At 42.6% G+C, this 23847-nt stretch overlaps 1 protein-coding gene across 1 annotated transcript; it reads right to left on the bottom strand.

Moving 5' to 3' along the window:
* Window positions 1-35: 35 nt before the first annotated feature.
* zgc:154058 (Transmembrane protein 150A-like) lies at window positions 36-22493 on the bottom strand. The gene is made up of 8 exons (XM_053435911.1): window positions 22209-22493; window positions 21181-21462; window positions 15715-15762; window positions 14419-14505; window positions 13129-13196; window positions 8489-8616; window positions 4247-4424; window positions 36-3441 (listed from the first exon to the last, which is right to left on the bottom strand). The coding sequence occupies exons 2-8, from the start codon at window positions 21243-21245 to the stop codon at window positions 3206-3208; spliced, it is 810 nt and encodes a 269-aa protein (XP_053291886.1). The 5' UTR covers window positions 21246-21462; window positions 22209-22493; the 3' UTR covers window positions 36-3205.
* Window positions 22494-23847: the final 1354 nt, after the last annotated feature.

Raw genomic sequence — 23847 nt, 5'->3', positions numbered from 1 at the left:
CGCATGAAGTAAATAATGAAGGGAGAAATGCCACATGCTTTTAGATGTGTTTTTTATTTTTTCTAACATTAAAGGCTATCTATACATATATAGATATTATACTCACACATACAATCATATGACTTTTCATCAAAATAGAATTTTATATCCTAAACCTCTTTGGTTTCATTATCAAAATAATACATAAGGCACATATGGAATATTTTGCATTTTAACTGAGGAAACGGGGTATTGAGTTTCTGTCAGGTTTACAGATGCTAGTTAGTTTCTTAGAATGCTCTCACACATCATGTACTGAACACAAGAGTCAGCTAGTTTATCTTCGCAGATATTTAACCACGTCTGCGTGAAGCAGCATAAACCTCCTCACAAGCTAACTGCTCAGGAATGTTGATTCTCCTCTGAAGCTTTACTGAGTCTTTGATTAACAAAAATAATCAATTACATCCCAGTCAACCATCAATCCTGCAACAGTTAAAAATAACATTTAAAAAAAGCAGTTGCGCCTACACTACACAAAAGCAAAAATATACACAACGAGTCCTCGCCAACATGAAACGGTTTCCATTAAAACAAAAAGGCAGCGGGAGGCAGAAGCAAACAGTCGGTTCTGCTTTGAATCAAACAATGCAGCTGGTGTCGTAACATTTTCCTGAGTGCAAAGATCAGACAGATCAGAAAATGAGAGGAGGAAATGAAAGGACAGGTATGAAACGACGAGGAGGCCGAGGAGATGATGCAAAATATTTAAATGGAACAGAACATGCACAAACCGTAAAGTAGCTTTTAGTGAATGCATAATGATCAAATGTTTTTTTGATACAGCAGCACCATCAGTTCGGTTATTAACGTTTAAAAGAGCATTGAATATGATATGTGATTTGTTTCGAAGAATGCATAATGTAGAAGTAGTGTGTGGACACGAGGTCAGAAGCAGATTTGACAAACTGAACACCCTCGTCTGTGGACACAAACGTTTTTTCAAGTAGAAAACAAACTGAAATACGACTTTACAGCTGTGATCCCAACACAAGCTCATGTGTAATGAGCACTTTGACCAGCAGAGAGAAGCAGATGATCAGCTGCTGGGGTTCTGACCTCATCCTCAGCTCATTCAACGGGAGCAGCGAGCACGAGCTCCTCCAGCTCAGTACGTTTCATACATTCAGTCCCAGAGTGATTTACTATATTTCAGTCCCTCTGTAACAGATTGAGAAACTGCATTTGGAGAAAGCTCCTTTTGAGCACTTGCACTCAAATAATACTGGCACTGACAAAAACCTCTGCACAACATGTGGTTGTGGTGAGGGGAAGCGATATTTTTAAAGAGCAAACTAACAAGCCTGTCGCTGTTGAGCAGCTCGCTCTGGTTTTTCACCCGAAATAGGAAACTGTGTTAACGTTACACAAAATTCAAAATATAAACATAACACTTTAATAGAAAGTCAGTGAATGCAGTCAACATGTGAATATCTTCTCAAGAGGGAGGACTGAAGAGAAGATACTAAACCATGAGTCCAAACTACAGATATCAAAAGGATTTTCCTTGTTGTGATAAATATCTGCTTCTGAGTTCCTGGCATTCTCAGGCGTTCATTCAACCTCCTGTCTCTTACTCCTCCACAAACTGACCCCACGTCTCCGTCTTATTGCTTTCACTCATCAGCATCACAGCTGAACTCTGGGACACGTGACAGGATAAGGCCTTTTGTGTTTGAGCACCGGTGACTGGTATTTGGCACGTACAGTGAGCGGGACAGTTCATCTCACTTGGATCTTGTTTCATTACAAATCCTTCCTTCTTACTCATCCGTTCGTCCCAATGTAGAACCTCCAACTATGGAGACATCCGAGATCCAGAGGGAAAGTCAGAATGTTCGGCAGTGAGAGCTCATTTCTGCTCCTCCTGGTTGGGGGGGGGGGGGGGGGAGTAATTACATGCAGACCTCCAAGCGTAAGACCTGAAACCACGTGTGATGCCTCGTCACCAAACTCAATAAAGCCAGAGCTCTGGCTTGAATTAGCCGGCACGCATTTAGCCTCTGGACACCGTGTCATCTCCTTTTCCTATTCTTTGGCAGAAACTCTACAGAGAGGGAGTTGAATTCAAAACTATTTGAGGCTTCAGGTTGACGTGCTGCATTGAGACTTGGTCGTAAATGGTTTGCATTAATGAGGCACCAGATCTATTGTATGCATGTTGTAGGTGATATGATGACACGCCACGCAACCCAAAGCATCCTGACCCTGATGCTTAGAAAAGAGTGTTAGCTTTGCAGATGTGGAGTTGCAGATCGAACATAAGGTCGTTGACGTGTGTATTATAAATGTGTTTGGTGGTTTTTAGCTGTTTTGGTGAACTTCTATAGCTACTTCTACATCCAGCAGAAACAGAGCAGCATTATTATTAAGGGTCATCTGAAAAATATGAGTCCGATATCCACTTTCCTTTTCATCATAATCATCCAGTTCCAGAGAAAAAGGTCCTCTGCTTTTCAAAGTTTCTGTCGGATAAAAGCTGCAAAAATCTATGTGGAGCAGGATGTTAATTCTCAGGTGGTTGGATATCCTGGAGGAAGCTTGGATTTAACAATCATTTGATTTGTTATCATCAAACATATTGCTTACTGCAGGTTTAAATGACTGCAAAATGCGGACCACGGACTGAAAAATCTATATACGGCTCTGTTGGACCGTCTCTCTGGATTTACTATGTTCATGTGACCTCCGACCGTATCCTCCATTACACCATCATCTCTCTCACGCCGTCTCGCCACTGTAACGCCGTCAGCCAGGCCGTCCAGCAGCTTTCACTCCTTTAGCATCGCGGCGGTGAAGCAGAACTGGTCCGAGGCCACACATTGAAACAGGTTTCAGGATCTCAGCCGGGGGAGGGAGAGCACGTTTTCATGATTGACAAAATACTGAAAATTTGGTTTCACACTTGTGCAATGTGCAAAATGCAAACAAGTTCTTTAAAGACACAATCAATACAAGTGGAGCTCTCCACTGTGGCAGCAGATCTGCACCCCCTCGGGCCGTCAGGGTAGGTTCCACTCTACCATGAGCGGCTGCTGCACTGGCCTGGTTCACCTCAGCGCACCAGACAACGCGGCTGGAAATGAATTATTAAACTCATTCTACAACCGAGAGTTTGAAATGAATGAACAGGCCATCTGTGTGACATCTGGAGGCGTCGATGAGGCTACAGGATGGACAGGTTCTCCGGTTGGTGGGCTCCCAGTGCGTCCACCTTGTGTTCTCTCCCAGCAGCACCCAGGGCCCCGCCTCTCGCCAGCACCGCCATGGTGTCCCCTGACAAGTTGGCAAACTCGAAGGCGAACGTCCCGTAGAACAGCATGATGATGGAGCAGAACAGCCATTCGAAGATGGCTGAGGCGTGCTGCAGGACGAAGCTCTCCTGACAGAAGAACACGCCACCTGCACACATGGTTAAGGGCAACAACAGCAAGAAGGGCGACGTCGGGAAGTCTGAGCTTTACATGTGTAGAAACTGTAATACAGAATAATATATATAGTGAAGAGCTGAGCATTTTCTGATAGTGAAGAGTCACAGAACTATTATTGTTATCATTAGTGCTTCCCCATAATTGAAGATAAGGTTTTGTACTCTAGTAGTGAATATCCCTCTTTAAATAATATTCTTTACATCTCTCAATTTATACTGCCCAATGTTTTAAAGACTTTTAAAGCAAAAAGTTTTTAGGACTGCGCAGAAACCCTGCATCCATTAACATGAAGGGGAAGTGGGATTTGTGCTCTATGCTGCAGACAGCCACCAGGAGGTGATAGAGATGCTTTGGCTTCACTTTATAGGAGCTGCCAAATCATCGACCTTTATAAACAGGCTAAGACTCTCTTGCTCAACACAGAGTATGTTTCCGTTGTTGTAGCTGAGCTAATGTTCACCTTCAGTTTTTGCTAATTCTTTACCACATGTATGAGACTAATATCTTAGGAGAGTAAATGTGCATATTTAAAAATTGTTTTTATCTTTTCCTGTAAACTACTTCTACTGATTGAGACATTATCAACATGCCCTCTATCAATCTATTCCCACAGTATGGCTGTAAACATGTCCCATAGAAACACAAATATACTGTAGAGAAACTGTTGTGATAGAATCTAGACGACGTGTTTCCATTCTATATCAGGCTGGCAGCGCTATGCTGGGCTGTGAAGCACTTGACAGCTTCGACGGCTGCCATCTGGCTGGGGAGGATACTGAGCACCAAGGCTACGAAGGCCAGCAGGGTCATGCAGAGCCGGAGGTGGGCCACATTGTACTCCCCCTGCGTCTTGGCCAGGCGGTAGGTCAGCGCCGACTGCAGGCCCACGAACAGCATACTGGTGGGGAAGGCGACGCCCGCTCCGACATAGTGGAGGACTTTGGCATTATCCACCTGCCAATTGAGGAAAAGAGGGAGAGGGTGAGCGATATGGGTGAGATGAGGAAATTACACAAAAATCAGCCGCTGACATCAGAGATCGAAAGGGGGGAACATACGACAGCTTCATCATCGAGCTGATGGGTCAGGTTTATTCATTCACTTTGTTCAAAGCCTCTTATTTCTTTCGAATAAGGAGCCGAAGGGGAAAAAGAGGGTGATGTTCAGGAAACGACAGCAGCGAGCAACACAGCAGAGCACCTCCTCTCCCCCCCCGACGGTCACAAGAACGATAAGACACAATACACAAAAGAGCTGCTCCGGAGCATGTGACCACAGCTCCCACTGCAGGACACACACACACACACACATACACACACACACGAAGAGAGAGAGAGAGAGCTCAAATGTCCTGATGAGAACAGATAAGAGATTCAATAGAGCATTAACCAAAGCTCGGGACACACCTCCATGAACCAGACTAATTTAGACGGATGATAAAGAGTTATTTCTGGGGGGTTTTCACTGGAGCTAGATAGTTGAAGTCTTTCTGTTTGGAACAGTTCCACACAATTCTTGGAGATCATTAGAGCAACAGCCTAGAAGTTATTTAGTTTTGGCTTCTAAGCCATTTGTCCATTGACCCAGCTTATACATACTGAACATTCTTGTGCAGTAGGCTAATCCTTGAAGTGTAACATTTCCAGACAGTTCGATATGAAACGCACACGTGGTGATTTGAGTCTTTTCTCAGATCTGGCTGTGACATCTCCAGAGTTGAGAGTGAAGAAAGCTGTCGGGCCTTACGCGTGTTCCCACAGGGTTTTGTGAGATTTCATATTTCTATTTTTACTTCATACCTCCTAAATAGATACAACAAAGTAGGTAACTATTTTCTTCTACTGCATCACCTCTTTATCTTCTGTAAATAAATCAAACAGGGACATCAAACATGTTACTCAGTAAAGGACACACACACACACCTTCTTGTATCCATACAAAAGCTTAACCACACTGACAACAGCTATAAAACTATTTTGATTAACTACAGTACTGAGCGAAAGCCAGGTATGTGTTATGGGCATTATTCACTTGTATTCACAAGCACTGTCATAATGGCTATAATGACAATAATAATAATACCTTCATGTGTAATGGTGTTACCAATAATAGAATTAGCAATTATATGAGCACCATTTAATTATAATAATGATAATACTTTCTATCCCAGAATTCCAGATGCTGTCGCTAACTGCAGCCATCACCTGCTGGATGACGTATTAAACCACCAAGTGAACAATTGCTGTTGATCTTGATGTGTGTTATTCACACAGTTTGTCAGGACCAGACACTGTTGGTCGCAGGTGAGGGCGTAGGTGACGAGGATGAAAGACTGATGGACGTAGAGAGTAATGACGTGGACTAAAATGTGGTACCTTAAAAGGGGACATATTATGCCCATTTTACCACAGTTGATATGGTTCCTTGGGGTCTTAATGAAGACCAAGGCCATGTAGCGAGACTCCCTACATGGGCATGGTGTGACTATGATGTTTATTTCGGTTGTAATCCCATTCAACGCACTCTAGCTTATCGTTTCTGACATAGAGGAACCACAACAAATCGCGGGAGTTGTTTTTTTTTTACAGTTTTTGGGACGGTAGACATGCCAGATACTCAAATTAACGTGTAGAAGCACTACAGAAGTGGAATTTTCATAATATGTCCCCTTTAAGTAAGAAGCTACAAAGAAACGGGGGGGGGGGGGGGCATAAGAGGGGAGTGACACCTTTTTTTCCGGAGGCAGCTCCCGACGCAGCCTCGTCACACTCGTCCACCTCTGTGCGGCAGTGATCATCTATTCTTCTGTTTCTCAGCCTGAACCATCAGACCTAAATAAAAGGGCCTGTTGGCCACACCACATCCGTGCTGCCAAAGTCTTGTGCAACACACAGCTACAACCCGCAGCAGTTGTCACCACCGGTAGCACATGTTAGCATGTGTTGTGTTTTGGCTGTTTTACTCTTTCCTGTAGCGTTTGCCAGCGGTTGCTTGTTCAGCCTATGAATCTGGGTCTGAGCTTCATTTTACTTCTTTTTCTCCTTCCATGTGGCGTCCACAGTTTCTTCACTATCAATGACATCTCTATCTCCATCCCACTGAAAATGTTCCCAACTGGAAGAGATGTGACTCTGCGAGCGAGTGTCTGTGATTGGTTAGGTATGGGGCCTCATCTTCACACACCCAGTCTGCCCAGCTCCGCTTCATGCATGGCCAGACTTGATGACTCACTTCCCCCTGGCGCTTCCCGTAAAATTCCTCGCAGTTCTTCAGAGCGGAGGCCCCTGGAGGAGAAGCGGGAAGGAGGTGAAGAAGGCCTTCGTGCTCTTTGAGACAAACTGCACATCTGCTTCACACACTCCTATTAGGCCATCCCTCTTCTTCTTTATTATAAAGGGAGCTTCAGAAGGACCTTGAATCAGTCTCTTTGCATATATATATATATATATATATATCATCCCGTTTTTTATATATATATATATATATAAAAAACGGGATGAAGGTCAACAGGGCAAGAGTGCGTACGATAGGAGTCAGACGTCTTCGAAAGGACGAAAGCACAACTGCGACAAAACTAAACAGAAAGATTCCGCCTTTCATCAGAAAACAAACTGTGTTCACACCAGAGAAACATTATCGCCACTCGCAGAAGAAACAAACTGACCAACATCAGCTCAGGTCAATGTCTGGCGAATATTGGATGGTACGTGAACAGTTTACTTTCGTAGTCAAAGTGTTGGATCTGAGAGAAATGAAGTGGTGTGTAGATCAGAGTGAATTTGAGAGGGGAGGGCGCGAGAGGATTTGCTGATTAAAAGCAAATCTGAAAAAGTGATCCTCGTGCAGTGAACAACTGTCAAATGCAGTCAGAGGATGCAGAGGCGTTGCCCAACACGTCATCACAAACTGCCGACAAGTGGTTAGGCAATGCCTAAAAGTCCCTTGTGGTTTAAACCTAGGTAGCCACAGACATGATTGGGAATCAGGCCACAACTTTCGGTCTGAACCTGACAGGCACTGACAAATATCCTTTTAACGTTTTTTTCCAAACCTGGCCCTCAGGTCAGGTATCCACACTGACCAGTGTCCATGCTGGTAATAAAATAACGTCAGTAACATTTATCTCTGAAGCTCCTCTGCCAAACTCTTCCCTCAAACTTTTTCTACAAAGCAAATTCTTCAGAACAAACAAACCCACGCAAACACTCACTCTAGGCTTCAAGCCAAGGCTCCAAATATTTAAACTTGAAGAAATTCTTTACCAAAGAACAAATATCTACAGGACCGGAATTCAGGGTTAGTTTCTTCTTCTTCTTCACAGTTTCAACACTAAACTACACGACAGACATTAGCAAACCTTATGTCGTATTATTCGAAAATTGTATGTGTAAGCGTGTGCGTGTGTGTGAGAACGGTTCAGAGGAAATACTCAGACGTCAGTGAAATTCACTTCTGTTAACAGGCTGCACCAATGGTTCTTTTCCTCATTGATAAATCTGCTCTGGTGTATTTCTTTAATGTCTGGTCTATAAAACATTAAACCTGCCCATAAAAATATCCTACAACCCAATAAAATCCAATTGGTTCTCTTGTTTTGACCGTTCAGCTCCTAAACCAAAAACATGATGTTAGACCACAGAAGACAAAAAAATCCTCACACAGAAAACTGAAAACTTATTTAATTTAAATAATATTTCCGCATTAATGAAATTGGTATGTGGTAAGTGGTTAGGGGGAGCAGGATCACACCAAGACTACTGGACAGATTACCATAAAAACGGTGGGTGGATGGGGAATAGATCAGGGAAGGACCCACTCAGTTTTGGTGTGGATCCAGATAAGGTTTAAGCTTTTTATTTTCTTTAACATTGGGAGATACAGATTTTTAAGGGAATTATATTGTCTTCTTGATCTAGTGGAGTTAAATGTGGTTTCATAAGGGCACAGGCTCAATCCATCCGCTTTATGGTAACAAATAGGGCTAGAAACGTGTAGTTGAATAAAGTGGGTGACCATACCTGGAAGTTGCCCACCATGATGAGTCCAGCAGCACAGATCCAGCCTGTGGAGAGACCCGCCGTGTTGAGAACACAGTTTTGGTGCTTCTCAATGACGTGAGCATATCGGAGCAGCACGATCACCATCACTGCAGGATGAGAGAGACATAAAGAGACATCATGCATCAGTCCGACAGTGAAACCATGTAGGGGAGAAAGCAGCAGCATTAAGCTTGGACTTGAGAAAGATCACGTACACACAGGTTATTTCACAGGGGCCCCCCAGGCTCAATTCAATGCAAAATGCTCGCACACCTCATTTAGCCAGGAAACAAAAGAATTCCTTTGAAGCTGATTGAGAATCACAGGAAGTGGAATTTCTCTGCCTCACAAGTGAGGGGCAGGAAACGGCGGGAAAGTGGCAACGTTACGTGGGTGGGGGGTTGGTCAAAGTCTTACATCAGATTAAAAGGCGAAGAGAAGCGGAATACAGTATATGGGACAGATGACTGCTGATGTGCTAATGGGCTGTGACTGGGGGTATTGTTGGTGCACCGAGGAGCTGACCCCCGCCTGCTTTCTCTTTGTTAGCTCCTCACGGCTGGGGCTTGACAAAGGCTGACTGGGCTGCTTGAGAGTGGGGCGGAGGGGACGAGTGGACAAGAGGAGGCGGAGAGAAACAGAGGGGACGACGCGCCTCTCCTGTGTCGACATGAAAACTCGTACAGTATCCCAGAGACTAACCTGTTGCATTAAAGGCAGGCGTTAAGAGGGTGTCAACAGAGACCATATTCAAAGAGAGAGAGGAGATATTAGTGTAAAGTTCAGTCTCCACTAGCTAAAGTTTGGACATCTGTTGTGGTCTGTTTCAGCCACTATATGGTAAATAGCACTACGTAATGTGGCCTTAGCAAAAAGGCTTCTTTAAATTTAAGGGGTCTGCTGGGCCTCGGCAGAGTTCTGTGTTCTACTGAGTGTTGTTAATATATCAATATTTTGTTTTGATAACTAGGAACCACAGAAACAAGAAATGCATACGAAGCTAACGTAATTTGATACAATTATATAAAGTACACTATTGTTTTTTCAAATCCTCAAAGTGTGTGTTCTTGTTTGTGTCATCTGCCCTCAGCTCCCTCCGTGCCGAAACAAATCTTGGCAAAGTGATTTCAGCTACAATCATGGAAAACAAAAACGTGTCTTCAGGCTCGGAAACAATCTTGTTTTCCTTCTCTCTCTCTTTCGAACGGAGAACACATTGTGTGACTGAGGGGACGAGCGAGTCAAATGCATTTGTTTAATGAGATCAAGGCATCTCGGCCTTTCTGCCGCAGACTGACTGGCTGTGGAGCTTCCATACAGCATTTCCAACAAAATGACCACTTCATCATAACAAATAGTAGTGGCTGCATGTGCTGGCATTGACCTACGATGATGTAAGCCTGGCCTGAAGGTTAAAGACAAGGCCCCCCCCCCCCCCTTTAGTCTCCTTTAGAAAATCCACATTTCTCACATTTCCATGTTGTGCATGTGCGATTAGCTCAGAGGATCCAACAGCATGAGGGTTACATGTTTGATGAGCTGCCCTCCAGTTTTCCTGAGTCAGGAAGAGCTGGCAGCTCAGCAGAGGGAACACATTTACATAAACACGTCGTACTTGTGTCTCTAACACTGTCACAGCTTTGGTCGCCTCTCAAACAGCCTCTTCAGATCTTTATTCTCTTCTCTGAAGCCCACAGCAGCAGAGAGCTGGCTCAAACACACACACACACACAAACATTACTCTAACATGGATGTCACGTAGCAACAGCGTGGAAATACTGTAATGCACTGTATATACAACCCTGGGGAGACAGGCACAGACTTCTGCTTTCACACATAGACATGGGGGCAGTCGAGTATATCCCTACATCGGCTGCACCACACCTCCCAGTTAAATAAACCCTGCTGGGGACGCGTTTCAACCCAAAACTCTAGCGGCATTCTTCTCTCCAGCAGGAGGTATGCAGGGAAAAGAATGGAGGCATTGTCTTTGAAACATTGTGTGTGTACACTGGCAGAAAGGTGCGGACTGGGATAAAAAAGAAAGAATAAGAAGAAAAATTCTGATGTAATGGGGAGTTCATCGGGTCCTTGTTATCCCAGAGCGGAACGAAGCCCTGAGTCAACGGCAGCAGGCACAATCTTCAAAGTACGACATAAATCAATAGGCCAAGAAGCTAAACACAGATTATTTACAATAGCCTGTTGTACAGCTACATGCCAGATCAACTTCACCTACTTCTGCAGAGCCGTAATGCATTAACATACGATATTAACACCGACAGGAGAGTGAAAAAAGATCAAACCACCTGCAGAGGTCACTGATCCACATGATCCGATGGAAATGCATCTTAAGCTTCATTCTATATAAAGTATAGAGTATTTATTCTAAGTACAACAACTGTTTTAGCAGTGATATCAGATCCCATCAAGAGATGTGGTTCAAACAGCTGTTCTTGATATGCACGCGACTGTTGGACAAGGATTGGGGACACATGTGTTTAAAAGGTTTTTATGTTTTTGCAAAGGAAGAGCAGATTTGATTTCTTCACATAAACACGAGGCACAGTCTGATGTCTAAGTTTGTGTGTCCCCGTTTAAAGCGAAATGAAAACGGACCGGCCAGGCCACAGCCGATATCAGCTGATTGCAGATTTACTCACCAGTGGAGACAGGAAGTCTGCAACACTGTGCTGCTTTTTTTTAGGCTGTAAACCCTGAGATGCTCCATTTTCTGGCTGTTATGTTGTTTGGTTGCCTCAGAACATTTTTACAGAATTGATTTGTCTACATTTTTTGTATCAAATTGTGTTGTGTTACTGTGCAGTACAACTAAAGCGCACTGCTTTGTCTTACTCTGCTTCTTTTGCCCATTTCCAAACAAGCCTTCTATTTCACAGCAGAAATTCTGACATGTCACAGTAGGAAAAGCACATGTTTATATAATAAACATAAAGATGGCTGAATTCCATTTAGCTTCTTCTGTTTCAGCACCCTGGTATTTGTCATGCTGTCACACACTGATGTATTCACTTAAACAGAGCCATTGTTAATGTTATCAGCAACACCCATGCTTTTCCTACTATGACAGCCAATGATTGATTACAGCATGCACAAAATGTGCCAGGTCCTGGAGCCAATGGGGGCCCTTGGCCTTAAGATTGATCCTGACCTCCACCAATGAGATTATGTTTTCACCTTTGATTTATTGTTTTTTTGTCACTAGTATTAACGCAAAAACTTCAGCGAAAAGGTTTCACGAAATGTGATGGACCAAGAAATAACTCCGATTACATAAATATGTTTTACACCGGGCTGCAGCAGGATCTCTTAAACATAGTATTACTCTGTGTAGTCTCTGTCCGTGTACAGTATATATAAACTATATACATGACACAATCTTTCTCCAGGCAAATACCAAGGCTGTAATTTAAAGCTCAGCAACACACACAGCTCACTGTGTTGTAAGAAACTTTTGAATCTTTGAAGTGTTTTTATCCCATCCTGGATTTTTCTTATCCTCCCTCTCAGATTCATCAAGCAACAGTTCGGAGTCGACCAATCAGTCAGGCCTTAAATAGAAGCACGCAGAATCACTGTAGACACACTGACAAAGTAAAGAAAGCATGTATATATAACACACACAGACAGACACACACACACACACACACGCAGAGAGAGAGAACACGTCTAAGGCACAGCTGGGGAACATTAACTACATCAGAGTAGACAGCAGCAGCAGTTAACGCAGGGAACAGCACGTGAAGACGCACGAAACACACACAGAGCAGCACGTGGGAGATCATTCTCTTCATGCATGTTTTTCCTGGCGACTACTTAAAACAGTCAAGGTTTTCACTGGCTCTTTGTCAGTTCTGGTTGTAGGTTTTTACAAGAGATCATAACTTCTCCACGGACAATAAAACTACTCCCAAGCCTCAGCATAAACTAAAGAGTTGATCAGAACTACTGCAAGCGACACCGACCACAAAGAAACTGATCTCTCATGGTGCAGTAGATTAGGAAGGAGTTTTGGACATAAGAAATAAAGAAAGTAGAAGGGAATCCTCCTTTTAAGGAAGTTTTCCTGATTTTGTTTTGATATATGATATGATAGTGACTTGAATATCTATCTAACAATATCTTTGAGTGTTGCCTTGATCTCTGGGAAAATGTGACATTTTACCAAACAAAAAAAATCAGTGTATAATTAAGCTTTCTTTTAGTTGAAGCTCTTGGAAGTGACAGTTTGACTCATACTAGAATTTAAATTGGGCTCTATTCCAATGATGTAAGCTCATTGTCTGAAGCGTTGCGTAGTGTATTTAGGAAAAGTCCAAATCAACGGATAAAACCAGACTCTTAGTTTCTTTTGGGTGCGTTTTGGGCTTAACATGCAATTATCCAATCAGAGTGTCATCAACCATTCCCTTTAAAATCCAGGTGCACATCTCAGAAGATTGCTATCATACTATTATAATGGATGCTGTATAATGATCCTCTGCAATTTTCTTAGTCTCAGTCTAAAACTAGCAAAGACACTTGAATCATACTTTGCGCTGGGTGTAAAATAGGACCCATGGAGTGCTTGTTGCATGCATGTGCACGTGACGCCTTACCCATGAATGAGCCGGTGCTGCAGATAAGGCTGAAGAAGCAGCTCTCGGGTGGAAGTGTCCCACACTTACTGCAAGAGAGAGTACACAGAAATAAATGAGAGAACACACTGTGATCAACCTACTCACACCACACAGGAACAGCTCCACTCATTCACCTCCCACGCTGTGCACTTAGAGAAATATATAATGTTAGAGATGCCTTGTGCTCGGGCAACAAGGGAGGTGGGTGGGTGGGTAGTTTTTGGAGGGGGGGCTACAACTACGCTTCCTCACATCCCGTCGTGAAGCCCTTCCCTCTAGTAACGGGAAATGTTTGTAGGAGGGGAAGGCAGGAGACAGTCAACACAGGCCGTCTGTGCCCGAGCTCCTGCTCCCTACAAAGACTTCTCAGCTGACCGCAGTAACACACACACGGACATACAGGGACACACACACACACAATTCAGTAGACTAATATTTACAACCATTGTTTTTTGAATAACTCTTTGGAATTGTTATTATTATTATAGTTATCTGACATAGTTTGATATCAGTCCGTAACTAATTGATTGCAACACTCGAGCGGTGTCTCAATTCAGCGGCTGAATCCTTCAGAGGCTGCATCTAAAGAATGATGGAGTCACAGCGGCGGTGAGTTCTAGAGTAAAACAGCAGTTAAAGGTGCAGCTCTTCAACCTGCACCAGTAAATTAAGCAACAGCAGCAGCAAAGAGCCCTTTGGCAACATTTAACAGTTCTTAGTTTCTCTCCAAGTCTGCGGTTAATCACATAGCTGGAAGGAAACTTATTTCTGGGCACATATGCATGAGTCTTTGCGTTTAAACAGAAACATAAGCAGGAATATTTATATATAAGCAGAATTTACAGGAACTTCTCCAGGTTCTTTATACAAACCACAGTATATACGCTCTACAACTGGTGTGACGTGTGAGCCAAGAAGCAAAACAAAAGAGTGGTAGTCTTGATTTTCTCCCAGCCGAACCAATTCAGCTGTGCGAGTGTTTACAAGGTTAAAAGCAGACGCACGTTTTTTCCTCTGGACTGCCACGGTGGCAGCAGGATATTTCAGCCCCGAGTTATTTCCAGAATGCACAGGCACACACACACACACACACTCAGCTGTCTCCTGGCAGCTCGCACACATTTTATCAACAATGTGGCGACAGGAATCAGGTAAAACAATGGGGCAGTATTCCTGTTAATGACCAGACACAAAGTACAAACCAACAGACAGAGAGGAGACAGCGGGACACACAGAGCAGAGGAGGAGGAGGAGTCCAGTCTCACTGACCTGATGAGAGGTACATTGTCTAGCGTGCAGCACAAGGTTGGCCCGCTCTGTAAGTAAAGCTCCTCTTCACACGACTGGTTGTACAACCTAGAGCATCAAACAGGCACGCACACATTCAAGCACACAAAGAAAAAGACAGAGCAAAGTTCAGTGTTAAAATATGGAGCAAAATCAAATTACTGCAGGTTTCAATAAGTGGAATCTAAGACTTGTTGAGACAATCAATAACGAAATGTAACATCTATGCCAAGTATGTCAGATATGAAGGATTATCACAGTGCCAGAATGAATTACACTTCTCCATAATTGAAGATAAAGTGAAGTGGCTGAGTAGAGACTTTCCCACAACACGTTAATGTTGCGACATTATCTCACAAACTAAAAGGAAGACACAGTAGGTAACCATGGTCCCCAAAGACAAACAGAGTGTAATGAGATTCTGTGTTTGTATGCTTGTGTATCAGTTACTAGATCCATGATGGTCTAGTTTGGAGTTTTAATACAGCGTGTTGACATTACAAACAATCTATGCTGCATAAAAACATTTCTCTTAAGTGCAAAATGAATGTTAACACGATTAACACTTATCTAAATGTATTCAAGATCCAGTACATAATATATTTTAAGGTATTTAAGACCTAAAACTCAAGATTATTCAAATTCTAAACTAGCGCCCTTGCTACATGATGAGCTAGAGGGCACCCACATACAGAGGCTCCAATCCTCCTACAGTGGCCGCTGGTCGTCTTCCCCCCCTTCTCTCTCTCCCCACTTCACAATATCTTTAAAAGAAAAGGATTTTACACCAAGACCCTGCGGAAACCCTGGTTCCGGAAATACCACAACAAGATTTTGTTCAAAACTAAAAACAGCATACGTATTTATTATTTGTATTATTATGATCATATTTAAATTATTTGATTGTGTGGAAACAATATGTCATTGACAGCACAGTAACACAAACCACACAGTGGAGTCCCAACTGGGCTTTCTTTTGTTTTAAGGGATGGTGAAATTAAATGCGGTTCATCACTGACAGTTTAAATCTGTGTTAATTTACTGCACTTAATTCTTTAGGGTTATGAGCTGATTCAGATCTTAGTCCCTAACATTTCTGAGTTGATATGAAACCAGTGATTAAAATACCAACCGAGGTAATTACATCCTGTTGAGAAATATGCTGACACTGACTAATCACCTGACTCCAAGGTATGATTTTGTAAAGTGAGAAGGAATCAGCAGAGGTATGATGGAGCAAGATGAAGCACAGGATACAGGACAGATTAAGCAACGTACCAGTTATCCACAGGGCAGACGTGCTGGTTGTACAGGGCCATGGCATACCTGAAAAACAGGAAGTGTGATTAGACAAATTACAAACACATCCATAACCAGTGAGAGAGTCTGCCCTGTTTAATGACTTCTACTGTTAAAACCACAAACATTTTGATATTGTTATCCAGAGTGACTCAGTTCAGAATCAATCAGAAAAAAACAACTCGTGTTTAAATCTCAAAGAAGACACACACAAAAAAAAAAAAAATCAGGATTAAGGTGTCGGGGTATTTCCCAAAGAAAATAAAGTGATTAATTTCTCGTTAAAAGCCACGTCTGCAAACCTTAACATGCTGTTGTACATGTTTGATCAACCGGCAGGACCAGGTTCACTTATCACTTCTTATCGCTCTATCCAAACCTCAGAGGTCAGCGAGAACAGGCTGGCTTGTGTCAGTCAATATGGTGTGACTATGACACTGAGATAAAGCTGCAGAGTTTGTTTCATCAGGTCACTGACCGCACTGTGGTCATTGACAAGAGGAACAAAGATACAAACTGTGAGACTCATTGTTCCTTAAATAAAGACGTTAAGGTTCGTTATATTGTGTAATTGTTCCAAATTAATACATACGCCGGCTTTTCGCATTCTAACAACTGAAATAACGTTTTAACGGTGGGAAAATTGGTTTATAACAAGATACTGGTGATCATTAACTGAAATAAGTTGAGATATTGGGTGATATAAGCTTAGAGGTTTAGAAGTAAACCTCTAAGAATCTATTGGTAGGTAAGTTCTCCACTGGAGAAGATTTGGATAGGTAATTTTCTGAAACTGAATAAATTACTGCTTATGTCTTAACTGTATATCTGAATAGTTTTCCCCTAGCAAAAGTATATAAATTTTGTATTGAAAGATTGTTCAACAAATCAGTGAGCGGTTTGAGCTGTAGTTACCAGCGCTAACCTTTTGAATAAAGTTTACATAATTCTGCCTTAGGGATGAAGTGTCAGGCTCTTTATTATCAGCAGTCTCTGTCCAAACGTGTCCAAGTCACACAGAAGTACGTTGTGATTGAGACAAACATGCAAAAGCAATGCCTGGGGACTTTTGCTGAGGAACAGTGGAGCCACAAGGGGCAGGTAATTCTGTTGAGCTCCAGGTAAAACGACTATCGGAGATAATGCTGTTGTTTTTCCACCAACTGATCTTCATTACTGTTCTGCATTACTCAGTGAAGATCCAGCAGATCATACGTCATCATAGCCAAAGTTACACATTGCATAATCATGTATCTTTAAAATGTGTCTTGCATTGCTCAGTTTAAAGAACAAAGGAAAACATAGTGAATAGCTTTAGGTATTTACATATACCAAACTGTGCTTTCAAATTGTATTGTCGATATAAACAACTACACACACACACACACTGCACGTAGAGGCAGCTGCAGCTAAGGGGATAGAACGGTTCAATCCCAGTCTTCCCCCTCTGTATGTCGAGCTGTCCATGGGCAAGATTATATAACCAATTGCTGTGCCACTCTCAATGTGCTGCCCATAACTGCACTGTATGAATGTATGTGTGAATGGGAATAAACTGTACTGTAAACAACTTTGAGTGGTCACCATAGAAAACGCTTTATATAAATACACCCACACACACACACACACACAGATCAAAACAGTATTTTCAACTGGCAGAAAAGGACAGACACAAAGAGACAGTCAGCCACAGAGACTCTGTCCTCTGAGCTGTCGGTTCAATGGGAGGTTAAGTACCAATTACAAATGTTTCCAGGGTCGATAGTATCATAACCACAAACCTTGTGTCTTTGAAGTGCAGTGACATGTCATCAACACCCACACAGGCTGCTAATAAGCACATAGACACGCGTAAGCAACACTTCACCGCTTTGTGCCAAGATTCACTGGAAGTTCGAACAAATTTCTGCGCGACAAAAAAGTGGTGTGAAATTATGACCACATTTAAAAATACCTACGAGCAGAATCCAGTGACGGGAACATCCTAGTTAGTGTTCAAGGTCTCACGCTTCAATGGAACATATACTACAGTGTGATAGGCAGTATCACACAGTTAACGAATGAGAACCTAATTACAAGAAAAACCAGGCCACGAGGTCACCGACAATATCTACCGCAGCAGTAGTAAAAGCCTGTAATAAGGAAATACTCATTACAGAAGTGACCATAACAAAAATATTATGATCTCTCCATTAGCCCCATTAAATATACAGATGCATTTTTATGTGACATCATACAGGAGAGGAGCCATACACGCAGAAGAAGCAGATGAAGATGTCAACTTGTGCTCATGTGCTGTAAACAAAAACAGGCAGCAGAATGAATCCATCATGTCCTGCCTCCTGCATGTTTCACCCCAGCGCCACCCCCTCAACCAAACGTTCTGGGTATTTTCCTGTTGCTGTGAAAGCGTCTGACTTGGACAACGTCCAGCTGCGTTCTTCATACATGAAAGGCAAACTCCTCCAAACAAAGAAAATGTATGGGCCCAATATTCTCGGGTTTATGTCTGAAAGTGACTTCAGAGAACTCTACCACAACATCCTCCAAACAAAATGTCAAAGTAAACATCAATCTTCACTACAGCAACCACTTAATTCTGACCTAGATCATGACAATGCAAAAACACTACCGCCAAAAACACCACTGTTCTTTGTGGCTCAACTTCCTCATCTTCTCAAGTAATTTCTTTACAAATGAAACCCTGGATGTGATCTGTGCTATTGACTGACTGCTGGATACTGGGTTGCATTATGCTATGTGAATAACCCTTTGAAAAATCACATAATCCAAATGGAAGACATGTTGTCTGCAATGCTCTGACATTATGCACTGAGGAAACCTGTGGTATAGAAAATGGCCGTGAGGTAAAAGACTGGCAGAGCACCAGCCCCGACTCCTTAAGCCCCAGTAGAGTAACGCCAACTTCATGAATACAAAAGAAAAACAACCAGAAATGCAGAGATTCATCAGGGGACTTCATTAGAGAGAATACAGGAAAGGAAATGACGGCCAACTGTTGCCGTTACATTTTCCATATTGAGGCCTATTTTGTAAGTTTGGTCGTCTGCCAAAGGCTAAAAGAGCGGCAGTGCAGCTCTGGGAAATTTCTAAATAAAACGGCTCAAACTGGTGCATTCTTCCGAGGAGCCTGAGTAATAATAGGTTTGTTTACATAATTGGACCTCTATCAAAGCTCGGCAGTGGTTGTAAACTGTAATTACATGTCCGTGGGCAATATATAGGTGGAACAGAGCAAGTTTTTTTTTCATTCAAGATTCAGTGAATAACATTTAAGAAAGTCTTTCATGGAAAAACCTTGTTTGACGGTGAAAAATAACAGAAACCACAGGAAAGGGTGTGATGCATAAAAAGCCTCTGGATGGATTTTGGAACAGGATGCGCTAGACTCTGGTAGCTTCTCTGGCTGGCTGCTGTAGAACCGTATACATTGGTATATTTAAAAAACATTTTAAAGCAAAACACAGCTTAAAAACGTCTGAAAATCCGAAACAGCAACAAGTGTTCTTCATAGCAGAGCCAGATAGATCTCTAAAACATTCCTTACTCGTAGAAGGTCAGCGAAAGAATCTGAGACAAGACTCGTGTGTGGGCACAAGACTGATTTGCCTGCGTCTGTACTCTGGAGCCGGCTGACAGATGCTGAGTCAAAGTTCTGCTTACATTCCCTGTGAACCCCTCTACCAGTGCCTCACTCCTGCCTGCTCTGCCACAGAGAAAGAGGGGGGGTTGTGCAACATGTCACATCCTTTTACATTCCACGAGCCTGGAATAAAAGACCCTCGACTGCTCTTAGAAACAAGGCCGCCTTGTCAAGGTAACAGGAAGGAAATGGGTTTAAAGGAACCGACAGTCAGCAGCGTATGCCATTCTAACTTTCTACCTCGGGAAAAAAATGCCAAAACAAGATCACAGGCAGTGATTTAACCCGCGGGTTCTCCACCTAGACGGACCCACTTGCCAGCGAAGCCCTGCACACCTGAATACACACTCCCGACTGTGAAGCGGCCGTGCACACAAGCAGTAATTGTGCAAGATGTTAGCTCTGGCATCCGATTAGACTGCGAACTCCCCAAACAGCCCATCATAGATGTAGCACGCAGCCTAAATATACAGGACTACGACAGTTTGGAATTGGGCCATCTGTCTCTCTTCCCCCTGGGGTTTAGGTTCCTCCGCCCACAGTAATAACAGAGCAGACAAGAGAGCTGTCAGCCCAGACATAACCAGGAGTCACTCTTTTCCCGGCCGTACATCTGCTCCGATTACTGCAGATAATTAAGCTACACTGCCAACGTGCACGTCTGACTTTTAAGTGAGGGAGAGATAATCCCAGTTGCTTCCCGGAGAGAGTTAATCCACATGGCAATTGCCATGGCGCCCAGGAATTCAAAGTAAATATGCAGCGCGGCTTTTCCTGCAGGCGAGAGGCTGAGGTGTCAAGAGGTTTGTGCTTCACTGTAGATAACAGATTAGTAATGTGAAGGATATGGCCTGGGTATGTGCATCTAATAAAAGAGAAACGATATGTAGAGTAGACCTTGTGGTTTTTAGGTATTAAAATAAATAAATATTAAAAGGTAATAAGGTTTTTTCTGTTTCTGTTTTTCTCAGAAAAACAGAAACAGAAAAAACATTATTACCTTTTAATATTTATTTCTGTTTTTCTCATATTCTGTGAAATACTTTTCACCTCCTGATAACCTTCAATCAATAAAGTCATGTCTGTGTCAAGCCAGTGTCTATTGCCCCCGCAGGACCAAAAAAAACACAATCCTTTCTTTTGGCCAGAGTAAAATGATTGATCAGCGTACTGTCGGTGTCTGTCACTAACCCCCCCGGCCTGCCGGTGCTCTCACTGCTCATGACCAAAGTTTTTTAACCGAGGACAAACACACTGAAGCTGAGACGTTGGCCGAGTCAGGGAAAAGTCCGCTTCTCAGTTGTCAGGCTGTGCACGCTCATGTGTTTTGGAGGCATAGCTTTGACGAGAGGGCCGCTGGGAGGGGGTGGGATGTATCGGTTGCATAGCTCTTCCAGGATTACCAACCCTAGCTTTAAAAGAAGTGTGGGAATCTGGAAATGGCTGTGATTGGTCGGTGAGTATGCAGATAGCAAAAATGTGTTTGAAAGCACATAGATATAATGTGATGTGGAATATGTATGGGAAAAACAGATAAGAAATATGTAATAAAACCTGGTAGCACAAACATTATATGTCCCCATGTAAAATAGTGTTACTCTCCCTTCGACAGAAGTTGTTGTATTCACAAAAGCAGCACAACATCAAGTGTCATCGTCGAAATAGAATCGAACTTGCATGGAGCATCACTTCTCGCTAGCGGGGCGACAGACAAATTGACAAACCAGTTCAATCTCAGCCGACCTGAGGAGAAACTGGCAAAAAAATAAAATAACACTTACACAACCCATATCCCAGTGATGGTCAGAGCTGGGAGGCTCACAGGCAGTAGCATCCACACAGACATCTTCCTGCACCTTTAACAGTCCCTTTCTTCTTCTTCCTCTTCGGCCAGCCGAGTGATATCTGCTCAAGTGGTTCTAACATTTAAATGAGTGTGACTGACGCCTGCATTGGTTCATGTTCTTGAGGGCGGAGGATGGCGGATGGGACACATGTAGGACAGATGTGTCCTCTTGGCTGGTTGAATGAGCGGAGATGGGAGGTGGGTCAGGATCATTCACCTACGGAAATAAGAAAGAGAGAGAGAGTAATCATCATTAAGCCCTGCCGGTGAAAGAAGTCCGAGAAAGAAATGCAACCAACATTTACTTTAATTATTGTCTAATCTGTCAATTAGTGAGAACTTCCTGTTGCAGTTTCCTGGAGTCGCAGATTACATCTTCAGGTCGTGTGATTTGTCAAAAACACAAAAATATTATTTTAATATAATATCTTTTTTCACATAGAAAAGCATCTTATTCTGACAAGAGAAGTTGAAACAGATGTCGTTTGACATTTGTAATAAAAAAATACTTAAAATGATTATTTGATTCCGAAAATAGTTGGAGATGGGTTTTTTGTTGCTCTACTGAGCGATTAGTTGACTTCTAGTTTCAGCTGTACTCTTTAGTAAGAGTTGTGTGATGCTCACATCGGTTTAAAAGTCGAAATACTAGTTCATGTTACTCAATATGACATATTTGAAAAGGTAAAACACACGCAGTACAATCCAGTGGTTTTATTTCCATTAATCATGTACTTCAAGCTTTGTGATCTCAGAGCGGATGGATCTCTCTGGTTGTGTTTCAAGGAGGAAAAAAACACAATGAAAGAGTGTGATGATTGGTTTCCATTGAAACTAACATCTACCACACATCACTACGGGTCTTCTCGTGTTTTATTTACACACGTACAGAAATTCACCCTCTTGTTTGCAGAAAGAATCACCGACCAACCGTGAAGAACAACTCTACAGCCGCCAGCTCACCTTCTGCCTCCGTCAGCTGCCAAGTTTTTTCCCCTGGATGATATGGAGGAGGCCGACCTGTGCTCCACACCTCTGCCGCCTCAGCGCTGCTCCTCGCCGGACTCCTGTTGCTCAGACTCTCCGCTCCAGCTTCCGGTTCTGCTCTGTGTTGAAGTCCACTGTTTTCTCCCGGAGCTGCACAGAACCGATCCACTCACACATGTGGTTCATCCCGCTGTACAGTCGCCACGAGACGCTCAGAGAATCCAGCTGTTTAACTCCTCCTCGCCCCCCCCCCCCAAAATAAAGAAATAGCAGTGTGCGTTTCATTTCAGTTTAGGGGCGTTCCGTGTGGGCGGGCAGGTGGGCTCTTAGGCAAAATAACTGAGCTGAGAATAGTTTTGTATGTTGTCTCTAAGATATTGTGGATCCCTAAATTTACCCCATATGATTTGGGACCAGAATATAAAATAAAGTGAGATAAGATAAGATAAGATAAGATAAGATGAGATAAGATGAGATGAGATAAGATGGTTACCCTATAATTCTAGATGAATACTATAAAAAATGAACTTTAAATGCACTATGTGAGATGTGTTTTAGCAAAGTATCGTAAAGAGTTCATTGAAAGCTTTTATTGTATAGCAGAATGATATATAACATGAATATGTAATTATACCTATTTGTATTAGTCTGTTATAATTAATATGGTTATACAGTTGATATTGTGTGCCTCATTCTTATAAAGATTTGATTTATCACATTTCTTCCATTAGCATTATTGTGTAGAAGACATGCAGTGAGCTGTTATTCAATCATATGAGAACTGTAAGACTCCATTCCAACATGCTTCCCCCCCCCCCCTATACATCTCACATTTATTTTCTTTAATCATCAAATAAAAGTTCAGTGTATAATGTGTCAGAATATAGTTGAAAATTATAATTTTCCATTTTTGTTGTTTTAATATCTTTTGTTTTCTGACCAGCTCTCAAAATACAAAATTGTCATCTTTTCTGACCCTGAAAACTGTGAAAACTGGAAAAAAAACACATCTGAGAGTACAACCACACATTTTGTGCAAGAAAGGACTCAAACACCGAATTAATAATCAAAACTGATGCCAATTCATTTTCAGTCAATGACAGTGGTTAGTTTCAAGGTGCCGTGTCCAGCAAGCTGCTGCAGACAGAGCAGATTGAAACATGATCACTTCAAACAGTGGCACTTTAAATGTGTAAAACTTTAAGGGGTTTGTTGGTATAAGACACATGTAGTTTATAAATGTCCATTAGTCCCGTTTATCAGTGCGGAGAGGAGCAGGACGCCTGTCTGTTGGCTCGTCTGAATTTGCCTCCGGTGTGTTTGATGCAAATAACCAAGCGCTCCTTCTCCTATGCGTTTTCTTCCCCCAATTCGAAGCCTCTTTTTCAGTTCTCACTGTCAGACGATGGAGCCACAGTGAAACTTAACACCACCTCTGTAAAGGAAGGAAAAATAAACAAGCATATGACCCCCCCCCCCCCCCCCCCCGCGCCTCTCCCGCCCCGTGTGTGTGTGTGTGCGTTTGTGTTTGTGCGTGTGTGTGTGTGTGTCTGCTGCCCCCTGGAGTTTTAACGTAATATCTCTGCACTGAATGTCCTGAAGACCATACAGTGAA

This window comes from Pleuronectes platessa, chromosome 12 (assembly GCF_947347685.1).
Source record: "Pleuronectes platessa chromosome 12, fPlePla1.1, whole genome shotgun sequence".
Classification (NCBI taxonomy): Eukaryota; Metazoa; Chordata; class Actinopteri; order Pleuronectiformes; family Pleuronectidae; genus Pleuronectes; species Pleuronectes platessa.
Note: the sequence above shows the minus strand (reverse complement) of the source record. Positions and strands in the feature narration are given on the sequence as shown.

Coding starts and splice junctions, on each gene's coding strand:
- zgc:154058 (XM_053435911.1), bottom strand. CDS start 21,245: ATGTCTGTGTGGATGCTACTGCCTGTGAGCCTCCCAGCTCTGACCATC. Junction 15,763..21,180: donor ATCACTGGGATATGGGTTGT/GTAAGTGTTATT, acceptor CCTGTTTTTCAG/GTATGCCATGGCCCTGTACA. Junction 3,442..4,246: donor CTTCGTAGCCTTGGTGCTCA/GTATCCTCCCCA, acceptor CCATGTGTGCAG/GTGGCGTGTTCTTCTGTCAG.